The sequence below is a fragment of the Sciurus vulgaris genome, assembly GCF_902686455.1.
Source record: "Sciurus vulgaris genome assembly, chromosome: 12".
Classification (NCBI taxonomy): Eukaryota; Metazoa; Chordata; class Mammalia; order Rodentia; family Sciuridae; genus Sciurus; species Sciurus vulgaris.
This window is the reverse complement of record NC_136473.1, coordinates 59,356,577-59,370,011: the sequence shown is the minus strand read 5'-3', so window position 1 is coordinate 59,370,011 and position 13,435 is coordinate 59,356,577. Positions and strand designations below refer to the sequence as shown.

Sequence of the window (13,435 nt, the reverse complement as noted above, 5' to 3'; positions counted from 1 at the left end):
CATGACTGGGCAGTCTGATTTTAGCCTCTCTAATCTATGAGTAGTGTTTCCAAATGGCAGTTTTAATTTGCCTGTTCCTAATGATCAGTGATGCTGAATGTATTTTCATGTGCTTATTTGCTATCTGTGTATCTTCTTTACTAAACTGTCCAAATCTTTTGCCTGGTTTTTAAGTATATTTTTTTCTTATTTTTGAATATTGAGAGTTTCTTATATATTGTGAATTGAAGGTCTTTGTCAGGATATTTCAAAATATTGTCTCCAAGTCTATGTATGACTTGTAATTTCATTTTATTATTAACGTATCATTTGCACAGTGAAAATGTTTAATAATGATAAAGTCCAGTTGTAAATATTTTTCTTTTATAGATTATTACTTCTTGTGTTGTAGCTAAGCATGTTGCCCTAACAAGTTCACAAGATTTTCTTCATTATTTTCCTCTAAAATTTTATAGTTTTACATTTCTGCCCACATTTTAAGGTTAAATTAGTATAAGATGTGAGGACTAGGCAAAGTTTGCATGTGGTCATTACAGCACAATTTGTTGAAAAGATCATGCTTTTTGTCTTTACACCTTTGAAAAAAATAATCAATTTTCCATATTGCATGGGCCTTTTGGGACTCCATTCCACTGATCTATGCACCGGTTCACAAATGCTACACTTTTTTGATCACTGCAGCCGTAAAGTAAGCCTTGAAATCAGGTAGTGTTAGTCCAACTACATCATTTTTGTTTTTCAGATTTGTTTGGCTATTTTGTTCCTTTACCTTTTCATAAACATTTTAGAATCAATTTGCCAATATCTACAAAATATACTGTTAGGATTTAGATGGAATTGTATTGAATCTTTAAGTCAGTTTGAGAAGAATTGATATCTTAATAATATTGGATTTTACAGTTCATAAATATGGTATGTATCTTCATTTATTTAGGTCTTTTAAAAAGTCTTTCACAATAACATGAGATTTTTCAGCATGCATTTTTACATATATCTTGCTAGATGTATACCTCATTGGGGATAGAATCCAGAGCAACTCTACCATTGAGCTACATCTCCATCCATTATTACAATTTATTTTAAGCCAGGGTCTCAATAAGTGGCCAGAGCTGACCTCAAACTTGCCATTTTCCTGCCTCAGCCTCCAGAGTTGCTAGGATTACAGGTGTGTGCCACCACACCCAGCTCTCTCTTCCTTTCTTCCTTCTTCCCTACCTTCCTTTCATTCTTTTCCTGATGCTATTGTGAATGGTAGTTTAATTTTTTAAAAAAATTTCCGATTGTTCACTGTCAATATACAGAAATAAAATTGATTTTTGTATATTTATCTTATATTATTTATCCTGCAACTGGGTAAACTTGTTTAAATTAAGAAGATTATGTATCTTTAAAAAAAGTAGAAAGTAGAAGCAGATTTGAAGGTGTGATTAGATTCTGCTCAAATATTTTTGACAAGAATATTTATGTTTGTCAGCTTATTGTCACTGTGACCAAAAGACCAAGAGATCCAACACGAACAACTTTGAGGAGGAAAAATTTATTTTGGCTCAGTTTCAGAGGTTCAGTCCATGGCTGGCCAACTCCGAGCTCTGGTCCTGCAGTGAGTGAGACAGAGCATCATGGTGGAAGGGCATGGAAGAACGTAGGAGGAAAGCTGCTCAGTTCATGGCAGCCTGGAGTAGGGGGTGGGTGCGGGGGGGGGGGGAGAGAGAGAGAGAAATGCCAGGGATACAATATAAACCCCAAAGGCATGACCCCAGTGATCTACTTCTCCCAGACACATCCTACCTGCCTGTAGTTACTACCCAATTAATCCATTTAGTGGATTAATTCACTGATTAGGTTACAGTCTCAATCTAATGTTTTCACCTCTGAACATTCTTACATTGTCTCACACTAGATTTTGGTGTACAACTCATATCCAAACTGTGGCAATACTTCTTACTGATGCTATATTCTTTGTATATTTGTATATTCCTGTTCCAATATCAATGATATTAAGTTTGATCATGTGGTGGAGGTAGTAACAATTGGACTTTCTATTATAAAGCTCTATTTTCTCCTTGAGATTTTGCCAATGATCTTTGGGGAGATATTTGCTACTAATGTGATTTTTAAATCTGCTACTACATGCTTGATTTCCCTGTACTTTGTCTTACCTTCCTTAATGTCCAGTATATCTGCTATCTTTTCATCACAGATCATTTCCCCTTTCACTCTGCATTATGCAGGCCTCTCTTTTTGCCTCTTTTGGAGAATGCCAAGCCCTGTTCCCAATTTCCCTTTGATTGTTGTAGACAATCACTTCCAGAGATCTGAATGCTAAGTCTTTCACATGATGGCTCCTTAATAACATAACAGCCTGTGTTCACTGGTCCTGTCTTGAGCTCTGGTTTACTCTCAGAGCCCTAGGGATCCGCCCACACCTGGTGTATGTCCACAGATGGGTGTACAGTTCACTGTGACAACCCTCTATTTGTTCCTTTAACTACCTGCAAATTTTCTTTCCAGATCTGTCTTTGGGCAACAAGTCGAGGAGCAGAGCCCCCAGCCCAGTCCCCACATCTAGCAGTGGCACTCTCCTCCATCCCGTGGTCTGATGCAGTCTCTTCTTCAGCCCCGGCTGCCTGCTTCTCTGATATTCCCAAATGAGAGTCCTCAATCATTCATTCATTTGGTTATTCACTGACTCATCCATTCATCCATCCATCCATCCATCCATACACTCATTGATTTATTTTTGGTAACTTTGTAATTGAAAACAAATAGCTTAGAGTGGGTTAGTGTGCCTTATGAGCTTGCCTATGTGTGCATGCATGTAATTAAATTCACCTACTCGTCAAAGTCCAGCATGAAGATGGTAGAAAGAAGATAAGGGAGGGTGAGCAGAGTTTTAGTTGTCACTCCTATGTGGCAGTAAAAGACAAGATTACCATTATAGAAGTACACTTTTATTATATGAAACTGTATTCATGGTTCCTTCTCATTATATTAAGGGAATTTCCATTCAATTTCTCGAATCTTTGGGAAACCCACCATAGTTCCTAGACCACTCATATCCCTTGGTTACATTGGGTTCACTGAGAGAGAACACAGGTGCTGGGGTTGGTGGGTCACAGTCAGGTGGAAGCAGATGAGAAATCATTGGCTTCTCAAGTAGCAACACCAGAGATCTACTAAATGTGGAGAATAACCATTTGGGTTGTGATGAAAATGAGAAAGAGTTTGGTGGAGAAAAGGGGCTAGAAAGAGAAGAAATTCCTAGCTGTGATGGTTTAGGTACAGAGGATGAGACTGACAGGACACACTATAAAACACCATGGAACTGTCCTTGGAGGGATGGCGAGCCCATGCTGGATGAAGAAGGCACCCAAAGATTTTTCATTCACAGCCCACAGAATCAGACCAGTTCAGCTGCTGATTGGACACATTGATTGAGCTCAGCTGCTGATAGAAGGTAAGAAGAGGAAGGCGAGGTCACAGCCCAGGTGTCAGGGCTTCAGGACACAGTTGCAAATAAAAGAGACAATTTCATTATGCATCCCTCAGGGAATATGTGAACAGAGAAAATTTCCCTCTGCATGTAAACTCAACGCGTTCTTCCTTATCGCATCCTGTTCTAGGAGATGGCTTGTCCTCACAACCATTTCAGATCATCAGCTCTGGATTCACAAGATCACCTAGGTCTCCTTGGGTCGCTTATCTGGATGGACACAGGACCTGAAAAGTAGCAGCTAGTCCTCATTTCTAATGCTCAGAGGCAGGCCATGAGAAGATAACTCCAAATGAACTGAAAGTTCCCATACTGAAACCTAATAAAGGCAATTGTATTAACAGCTGGAACCTTCAAATAGGTAAATAGGTCATGGGGGCAAAGGATGGGATTAGGGCCTTTTAACAGCAGTTTGGGGGAGCCCTTTTGCCTTTCTGTCACATAATTATGCAGAAAGAAGTCACCATTTATGAAGAATGGGTCCTCACTGAACAATCTGTTGGCACCATGATCTTGGAATTTCCCAGCCTTCAGAACTGTGAGCAATAAATTTCTGTTGTTCATAAATTATCCAGTCTTAGCTATTTTGTCACAGTAGTCTAAATAGATTAGGTCAGAGTCTCTTTTCCCTTAGTGGGGAAAAAGGACCATGTAAATAAAAATTAAGAGTTACCTGTAGTGTGTCCAGACATTTTCTTATGGGTGGTCTTTACTATGGGCCACTTGAGTCTTGGGCTTTCTCTCATGGGAGCCCCTTGCTGACCCTGAGGACAAAAGTCTTCCTTGGTCTATTGGTTTCTGTGGCAGGAGGAGCTCTGCTACCCTGGAGGCCAGGGGATGCCACCTGGGAGCCTCTTGGGCCATGGGGCTAAACCAAGTGGAACTCTAGAAAGCTGAGCTGTTCAGGAACAGCTGGGGAGTGGGAAGCTGGCAGTTCACCAGCTCTGTCTTCTTCTCCTCCCACATCCTCCCTCCTCTCCAGTATGTTCCTCAAAACTAGAGACTTTCACTTCCCCTCCTTGGAGTATGGCCCAGGCAGCTTAGCACACACACATGCTGAAATTCTTGCTACTACCAGCAAAGGAACTATTAAGATACAAAAATCCATAACCCTCAAAGAAGAGAATAAAGGATCTGACTACATTAAAACAGAAAACTTCCATTTTCATAGTCTTCTATTTCATCATAAATAAGAAAAAAACACAAAGACTAGGAGACTGTGTTAGTAATGTGTATTGCTGACAAATTTTGGTATTCAGAGTACATAAATTATGTATGTAAAGATAGAGTCAAACAACACGATAGAAAAATGGGCAAAGAATATGAGTATGCAATTCCCAGGAGAAAGCTTCAATGGCCAATAAACTCATGAAAATTTGCTCAACTTAGTAGTAATCAGAGAAATGCACACACACACAAAAATGAAATGACAAATGTTCCTTCCTTACTCCTGTTTTCTTTAGGAAGGGAGATTTTTTCCCTCGATATTTATGACTTCATATCTCCTGTCCTGTTTTCTCCAATGGAGATAGAATGACTTATCTGGCTGAGGGGCTTTTGGCTCACATGTTTCTATGGGACGAAACACAAGTAAAAACGAACTTGCAAGTTTCATCTTTTTCTCTCTTCCTCTTCCTCTTTCTGTCTAGTCCTTTGCCTTATTCCCAAGTTGGCCAGAACTTGAAAAGAAGTAGCTCTATTGGTTGGGCTCCCCCTGAGCCTACCCATCAACTGGCAAAAATGGAAAAATAATCTAATGATGCCAAATGTTGTCAAGAAAGGGAGCAACAGGGCCTCTATTATGTTACTGATGAAAGAATCAATTGATTCACTATTTTGGACAGTAAGGGAGTACCATTAAACTTGAAGATATGGATTCCCTAGGTATCTTTTAGGAAGATGCTGTTGTCCACATGAATATGTGTGTTCATTCAGCACTGTTTATAAAAAAAAAATGGAAACATTCACAATGCCTATCAATAGGCAAAATGAATAAATAATTTGTGCAATTTTGATATAGTAAAGTGGTATGTGTATGGTATTATGCAGCCACATTTCCCATCCTAAATATTTGGGGGCAAGGCATGTTTTGATATTCTGAGTTTTTCTGAATTCAGAAACACCAGATTGAGTTGTAGGGAAAAAAATACCATGTTCAAATATATTAATATTTCTAAGAGAAATATCTGAATAGTGACTTAAAATGAGATATATGTAGTCCATAAAGAACTTGAGGTCAGTTTAGGTTTTGGTGCCAAATGATTTTGTCACAAGTTTGCCAAATAAAGTTCTGTTTCTCAGAACTTTTTGGATTTTGGAATGTAGATGAGAGTAAACACCTGAGTGTGAGAACATGCACTGGGTGGAGGGTGTAGCTCTCTGGTAGAGTACTTGCCTTGATGCACAAGTACACATGGTCCTGGGATGGATCCTCAGCAGCATACACACACACAAAGCATAGGAATAAAATCCAGCAGATCAGCAAATTCAGGTTATGATGGCCTCCTTTAAGGAGGAAAATAAGAAGTATAGTACAAATTATATTTGTAATTTATTTTATTTTTTAAGAAGCAAATATGGTGAGATGCTAAGTTTTATAAAGTTTATTGGTACATACGTGAGTATATTATTCTCTACAAAAGGCTGTTTGTTTTAAAATGTGCCATGATAGGAAGTATTGAACCTTCATATCTGAGTTCTATTTTTTTCTTTTTTTTTTTCTTTTTTTTGAATTTTTTTTATTGTAAACAAATGGGATACATGTTGTTTGTCTGTTTGTGCATGGGTTAAAGGCATACCATTTGTGTAATCATAAATTTACATATAGTAATGTTGTTTGATTCATTCTATTATTTTTTCCCTTCCCCCCACCCCTCCCACCCTTCTTTTCCCTCCATACAGTCCTTTCTTCCTCCATTCTTGCCCCCCTCCCTAACCCTAACCCTAACCCTAACACTAACCCCTCCCACCCCCCCTTATGTGTCATCATCCACTTATCAGCTAGATCATTCATCCTTTAGTTTTTTGAGACTGGCTTATCTCACTTAGCATAATAGTCTCCAATTTCATCCATTTGCCTGCAAATGGCATAATTTTATCGTTCTTTATGGCAGAGTAATATTCCATTGTATATATATACCACAGTTTCTTTATCCACTCATCAATTGAAGGACATCTTGGTTGGTTCCACAATCTGGCTATTGTGAATTGAGCAGCTATGAACATTGATGTGGCTGTATCTCTGTAGTATGCTGATTTTAAGTCATTTGAGTACAGACCAAGGAGTGGGATAGCTGGGTCAAATGGTGGTTCCATTCCAAGTTTTCTAAGGAATCTCCACACTGCTTTCCAGAGTGGCTGCACTAATTTGTAGCCCCACCAGCAGTGTGTGAGTGTACCTTTCTCCCCACATCCTCGCCAACACCTATTGTTGCTTATATTTTTGATAATCGCCATTCTAATTGGGGTGAGATGGAATCATAGGGTGGTTTTGATTTGCATTTCTCTTATTACTAGAGATGTTGAACATTTTTTCATATGTTTGTTGATTGCTTGTACATCTTCTTCTGTGAAGTGTCCATTTCCTTAGCCCATTTGTCGATTGGATTATTTGTATTCTTGGTGTAGAGTTTTTTGAGTTCTTTATAGATTCTGGAGATTAGTGCTCTATCTGAAGTATGATTGGCAAAGATATTCTCCCACTCTGTAGGCTCTCTCTTCACATTGCTGATAGTTTCCTTTGCTGAGAGAAAGCTTTTTAGTTTGAATCTATCCCAGTTATTGATTCTTGCTTTTATTTCTTGTGCTATGGGAGTCCTGTTGAGGAAGTCTGGTCCTAGGCCGACATGTTGAAGATCTGGACCTACTTTTTCTTCTATAATCTGCAGGGTCTCTGGTCTGATTCCAAGGTCCTTAATCCATTTTGAGTTGAGTGGATAAGATAGTAATGTCTCAGAAATGAATGACTCAATGAATCAATAAATAAAATTTCAGTTATTTTCTCAGAAAAAATATGCAGTATAAATAACACAATAAGAAGCCAGCACAGATTCAGACAATAGCAGAGTAAGATTCAGACTGCATAGAGTAAGGGAAGGGTGAACTGCCCCCAAATTCCCAGTGGCAGAGAAATCTCAGTCTGCGTCTGCATTTGTTTCTCTATAAAATCATCTCACTTGACTTCTCTGAGCTTCAGTTATGCTCACTCTTCACTCCTATCTCCTGGTGTGGGCTGCCCTTTCCAATCTGCGTGTTCCCTGAAGCTTTTTCTTCTACCCATCAGAGTTGTTTGTAGGAGCACAAAGCTGGGAGAAAAAGACATGCTATCAGGCAACCACCTTCCCCGTGCCCAAACATTTTGGTCCAGTTGATAAAAGGATAAAATTAGCATTCGGGAGCCCTAAGGTGGAAGAAATACATTGCATACACATTATATGGAAGGCTCTTGTGCCAGGCGCTCTACATACATCACTAACTTCAGACCACTAAAGATGTGAATAGGGCTTAATGTGGGAAGAAACTAGGGGATGCATGGCTAGTAATGAGCAGAAGAGAACTCGGGTCTATGCAGCCCAAGAACGAGCCTTCTATCAGACTTCAGATGGGCAGCTGGAGGAGGTGAGAAGATGGCTCAAGAGAAGTCATTTGAGTCTGAGTTTTCCGAAAGGCTGGAGACCCCAGGTTTTGTTCTTAGCTCCAGTGGGATGAGCTCTTTCTCCCTCCTGGCACTCAGCATGTTCTCCATCCTTCAGACTCTGAACTGAAGACTGCCTTTGGAGCATGGTAAGATAGCATTAGAAGACGCAGCCACCCTTTCCTAAGAGGCAAAATATTGACAGGAAGTAAAACTCATAAAGGACTGAGAGATACTGAAAGATTTCCCCCAGCATTGGATACACATTAATGAAGAACTGCGACCAGGTATAACAGAAACTTGAAAAGCAGTGGTTTCAATGAATTAGGTGTTTTATTATGTTTTTCTCTCTTGATGCGAGAATCTCAGAAATAGCCATGTGAGGGTATGGTTCAAAGACTCAAGGATGTCAGAGCCAACTCTCAACTGGCTCTTAGCATTTATTTCTCCAGAAGCAGAAGTTGAGATGGGGACTGTAGCCCCTTCTAGGGAGGACTAAGGAAAAATGTCAAGGCCAAAATAAAGCTCACAGCTAAATCCATCAGCTTGTGAGTATTTTTCTATCTTTGAAGTCCATTCAGTGATTTCTACTTAGGTCTCATTGGCCAGAGTGGGCACTTGTCTACCCTATATTTAAAGGGACCCTGGGAAATATATTGGTGGTAGTTGTGGATTTCAATTGGGCTTTCCAGTAAAATTTGGCTTCTGTTAATAAAGAAGAAAGAGAATGTCAATATTGGCTATCTCCAAAGTACTGAGATCCTCCTGATAGGGAAGGAGAAAGAACTTTTTCACTTGAACTTCTTGAGTAAATTCCCAAGTAGTCCATAAAACATCAATTTTAAATTTTTAATATTCATTTGAATTTTACATTCAATTCTGTATCTGCTTGTAAAATAAAACCAATGCTTCACGTTATTTACTATCTAAAGGGCTTAACACTTTACCCCCAAAACTCTCAAGTGAAATTCATGCTCTATGAAGACATCCCATATTGACCCTCTTATTTCTTTCCCTCCCAACAAATCCTGGTTGTGGGGTATAGCACATTTAAGAAGCTCAGCCTAGAGTGATAGGGTGGGTATGAAGCAGGAGATGAGGTAGGAATTTCAGTTTACTCCTTACTTGGGAAGAGATGTTGATGTATCTTCAGAACACCTAGCACAATCCTGGCAGGCCCCACCCCAGCTCATGCACACTGAGACAATTTTTTTTCTCTCCTGATCATCCTCCATTCTCTGGATGCTGGCTTAAGCCAAGGAAAGAGCCAAGAACTTTTTTTTTTTTTTTTTATTAAATTTTACATTTTGGGAACACAGTGCCTTAGGTCAGGTTCTCCAGGAGCAGATGCAGAGATGGAGACATATATATATATATATGTAAGTGGTTTATTTATGAAGTTTATCCTGAGAAAAGAGGAAGAAGTTGGAAAACTGCTGGGAAGGAGAAAATGACAAGCAAGAGTAACTTTAGGCAAAGCCACAGGCTGATCTTATAGAAAAGTTCTGGGGTATAAATCATACCTCTGCAATTGTCCTCACCAAAAGAGGGCTAGGTGGAACCTGCTAGAACCAAGGCACTCTGGAGCCAGGAAGAAGCCTGCAGATTGGAAAGAGATCCTAAGGGATCCATAGGAATCCCAGCTGACCCTCACAGCATCTGTGACGCACCATCTTTGTCCTTGTCAGCCTTGTCACTCACAGGCCATGAGGAGAGGCTGTCTCTGCTACTAATTGTGACCAGGATCCTTTGGTACAGTTCACCCTGCAGTCTGGTTTAAACTCAGATCTCTCCTCACCAATGTCTGACCCCAGAGAAAACTTGAAATGTACCCCTTTATTCCATGTATTGTTAAGTAGAGAATGTTGCAAAATGTTGCCTGAAGGAAAAAGAAAATAGAACTCTGAAATCTGATGCAACTCTGATTTCTCTTAGCAGAGACAAATTCAGCCTTTTTCTGACCAGCATCTTGGTGAGTTGCTGATCTGCCTGGGAGACCACAAATGAATCACTGCAGGACAAGAAGAGGCAAAATATCAGCTTGGTCCTCCACTCAGTGTGGACCTGCTGCTGCTGCAGTGTTCCTTCCTCTACAGCCATGTGCACCAGCATGTGGCCTTTCTGTTTGTGATAGATTTCTATCACAATAACAAATACCTAAGATAATTAAATTATAAAGAGAAAAGCTTTATTTTTCTCACAGTTTTAGAGGTTCCAGTCTATGATCAGTTGGTCCTGTTTGGGGCCTGTGGCAGCACATCATGGTGGGAGATTGTGATGGAATAAGACTGCTCACTGCATGGCTGGGAAGTGAAAGAGAAGAGGAAGGGAGCAGGGCCCCATAATCCCCTTCAAGGGCATTTCCCCAAGGCTGACTTCTCTCCATGCTCGACCTCTTAAAGGTCCTACTGTCTTCTAATACTGCCGTGCTGGGGACCAAACCTTTAGAACACGGGCCTTTGGGGACATTCAAGATACCACCCATAGCACTGTTCTTAAGGAAGCCACCACCTAAACTGTGACCATGTCCCCTAAACTCCCTCCCATGAACTTTTAAATGTTAGTCTTTTTCTGACAAATTTCTGACTAATTTTAGCTAGTGCTTAAAATTAAGTCACACTGTTTATGCATGTGTAGATTTATGGCAGCATTATTCATAATTCTGAAAGAATGGGGGAGGTGAGTTATCTAACAGGGGAATTGGCTAAATCAATTACGATACATCTGTATCATGGAATAGATGCGCCCACTAAAGATCATGTTCTTGAAGAATAATTAAGATACACACGTGCACACACACTTCATCTTTTATCCTTCAGGGCTTTCTTTAAAGAAATGTAACCATTCTAAAGACATAGCCAAAGGTACTTGCAAAGGATGTATTTCCTACAAGTTTTGGATCTTCAAGTTTTGGATCTTCAGTGTCAGTATGTCAAGGAAAAGACCGTCCTCAACTGCAGCGAGGGGACCTTGTGCAGTATTACCATCTGCAGGAAAGTGGTGTGGCATCGACATCTCAGAACACTCTAAAGCCATCTCCTCCCTTGCCCTGAAAGTTCAACCAACCTTAACTCAATGAACTCAATGAGAAAATATTAACTCATGAAATATTATTGTAAGCAAAACTTAAGGTATAAAGAATTTGTGCAAAGATCCCAATTTTCTTTTGACTAACAATATACCTGTGCATAAAGTTCAATGTATAGTATAAAATGTTCTGAAAAAAATAGAATGAATAGTAATTACCAAAGTTTGGGAAGTGTATGGGGGAGGGAGGGATGGAGAGAGGATGTTTAATAGGCACAGGGGTGCAGATGGACAAAAAGAATAACTTCTGATGTTCTAGAGCACAGTGGAATGACTGGTTGACAACAGTTAATTAACTATTTTAAAATAGCAAATAGAGGGGCATTTGAAATCAAATGGCATATCTTTTTGTGTATTCCCAACACACAGGAATGATGTATATTGGAGGCAATAGACATCTAGTTATCCCATGACAGATAGTACATATGTATTGAAATGCCACTAGCCAGATGTGGTGGCACATACCTCTAATCCCAGTGATTCCGGAGGCTGCAACAGGAAGATCATGTTTGAAGTCAGCCTTAGCCACTTAGCGAGACCCTAAGCAACTTAGTGATACCCTGCCTCAAAAAATAAATAGAGCTGGGAATGTGTCCCAGTGGTTAAGATCCCTGGCTTCAATCCTTGGTACAAAAAACAAAAAAACAAAACAAAACAAAAAAAGGAAGAAAGAAAGAAAAAAAAATGCTGCAGTACCCCCATAAAATGCACAATTACTATGTATCAACTAAAATACATATTAATAAACACTTTACAGCTGCATAAGTGTATACCCTCCTCTTACAACTGATGTCATCTCTGTTCTTGGAGACTTAGAGTAAGTGGAAGAAAAGAAAACACATATGAAAAGCCACATCATGGCCTCAAACTGGGAGGCAGGAGTTCTGGTATGGAGTGGTTATGTGCATGACTTCTGGTGCCTAATAGACCTGGGTTCAAATCCAGATACTGTCATGTATTTGATGAAACCTTGGGCAAGTTGCAGCCTCAATTTCTTCATCTGTGACATAGGCTTCATAAGGTCCATCTTTCAGTGCAAGATGGGCATAATGAACTGAGCATAAGTTCATTTATATTGTAAGTGCTTAACAAAGCAGCTGGCATGTAGCAAGAGTTCAGTAAATGGAAATTTTTTTAAAAAACATCTTTATTGGGGTGTAATTTGCATTGGGTTCCACAAATTATGCAGCTATAGCTGATCTTATCATCACCATAGATTAGACTTACATTTTCTATTGCTTCTATAAATGGAATATTAAATACATGCTTCTTTCACTTGGCCAAATATTTTTTTAATTTCTTTTTATTGAAAACAAATGGGATACATCTTGTTTCTCTGTTTGTACATGAAGTAGAAGTGTACCATTTGTGAAATCATACATTTACATAGGATAATAGTGTTTGATTCATTCTGTTATTTTTTCCTTCCCCCCACCCCTCCCACCCCCCTTTTCCCTCTATATAGTCCCTCCTTCCTCCATTCTTGCCCCCCTCTGAACCCACATTATGTGTCATCATCTGCTTATCATCTCACCCCAGTTAGAATGGTGATTATCAAGAATACAAGCAACAATAGGTGTTGGCTAGGATGTGGGGAAAAAGGTATACTCATACATTGCTGGCAAGGTTGCAAATTAGTGCAGCCACTCTGGAAAGCAGTGTGGAGATTCCTTAGAAAACTTGGAATGGAACCACCATTTGACCCAGCTATCCCACTCCCTGGCCTATACTCCTTGGCAAAGGACTTAAATTCAGCATATTACAGTGGTGCAGGCACATCAATGTTCATAGCTACTCAATTCACAATAGCCAGATTGTGGAATCAAACTAGATGCCCTTCAATTGACAAATGGATAAAGAAACTGTGATATATATATACAATGGAATGTTACTCAGCCATAAAAAATAATAAAATTATGGCATTTGCAGGCAAATGGATGAAATTGGAGAATATCATGCTCAGTGAGATAAGCCAATCTTAAAAAACCAAATATTTTTGAGATTCACCTATGTTGTTGCATGTGTCATCAGGTTTACTCCTAAGGGCCCCAAACTGGCCACACTGCAACTGTCCATCAGCAGAGAGAAGGTAGGTAGTGAAGAATTAACCAAAGACAGATCTGGTCTTTGCCCCTGAATATTAGGAGGAGGAGGAGGTCATCCCTAGGTGTCTGAATGTCCTAATATAGGAGTTTTGTTGTTTGCCTGGTGCCCTTGGACAC

The 13,435-nt window shown here is 39.6% G+C and overlaps 1 protein-coding gene across 6 annotated transcripts in view; it reads left to right on the top strand.

Annotated features, from left to right (window-relative positions):
• LOC306641562 (uncharacterized protein) overlaps positions 1 to 12,512 on the top strand; it is a 109,473-nt gene extending 96,961 nt beyond the window's left edge. For 5 of the 6 annotated variants that reach the window (XR_013758192.1, XR_013758193.1, XM_079106717.1 and 2 more), the window contains one exon: positions 10,065 to 12,512. Coding sequence is in view for 3 of the 6 variants with exons in the window: in XM_079106717.1 (XP_078962843.1) it covers positions 10,065 to 10,110 (46 nt within the window). In the remaining 3 variants the exon portion in view is untranslated. Of the gene's footprint in view, positions 1 to 2,511; positions 2,608 to 10,064 lie in introns of those variants that run through there. The other variant, XM_079106713.1, reaches the window with a different exon arrangement.
• The last annotated feature ends 923 nt before the right edge of the window (positions 12,513 to 13,435 follow it).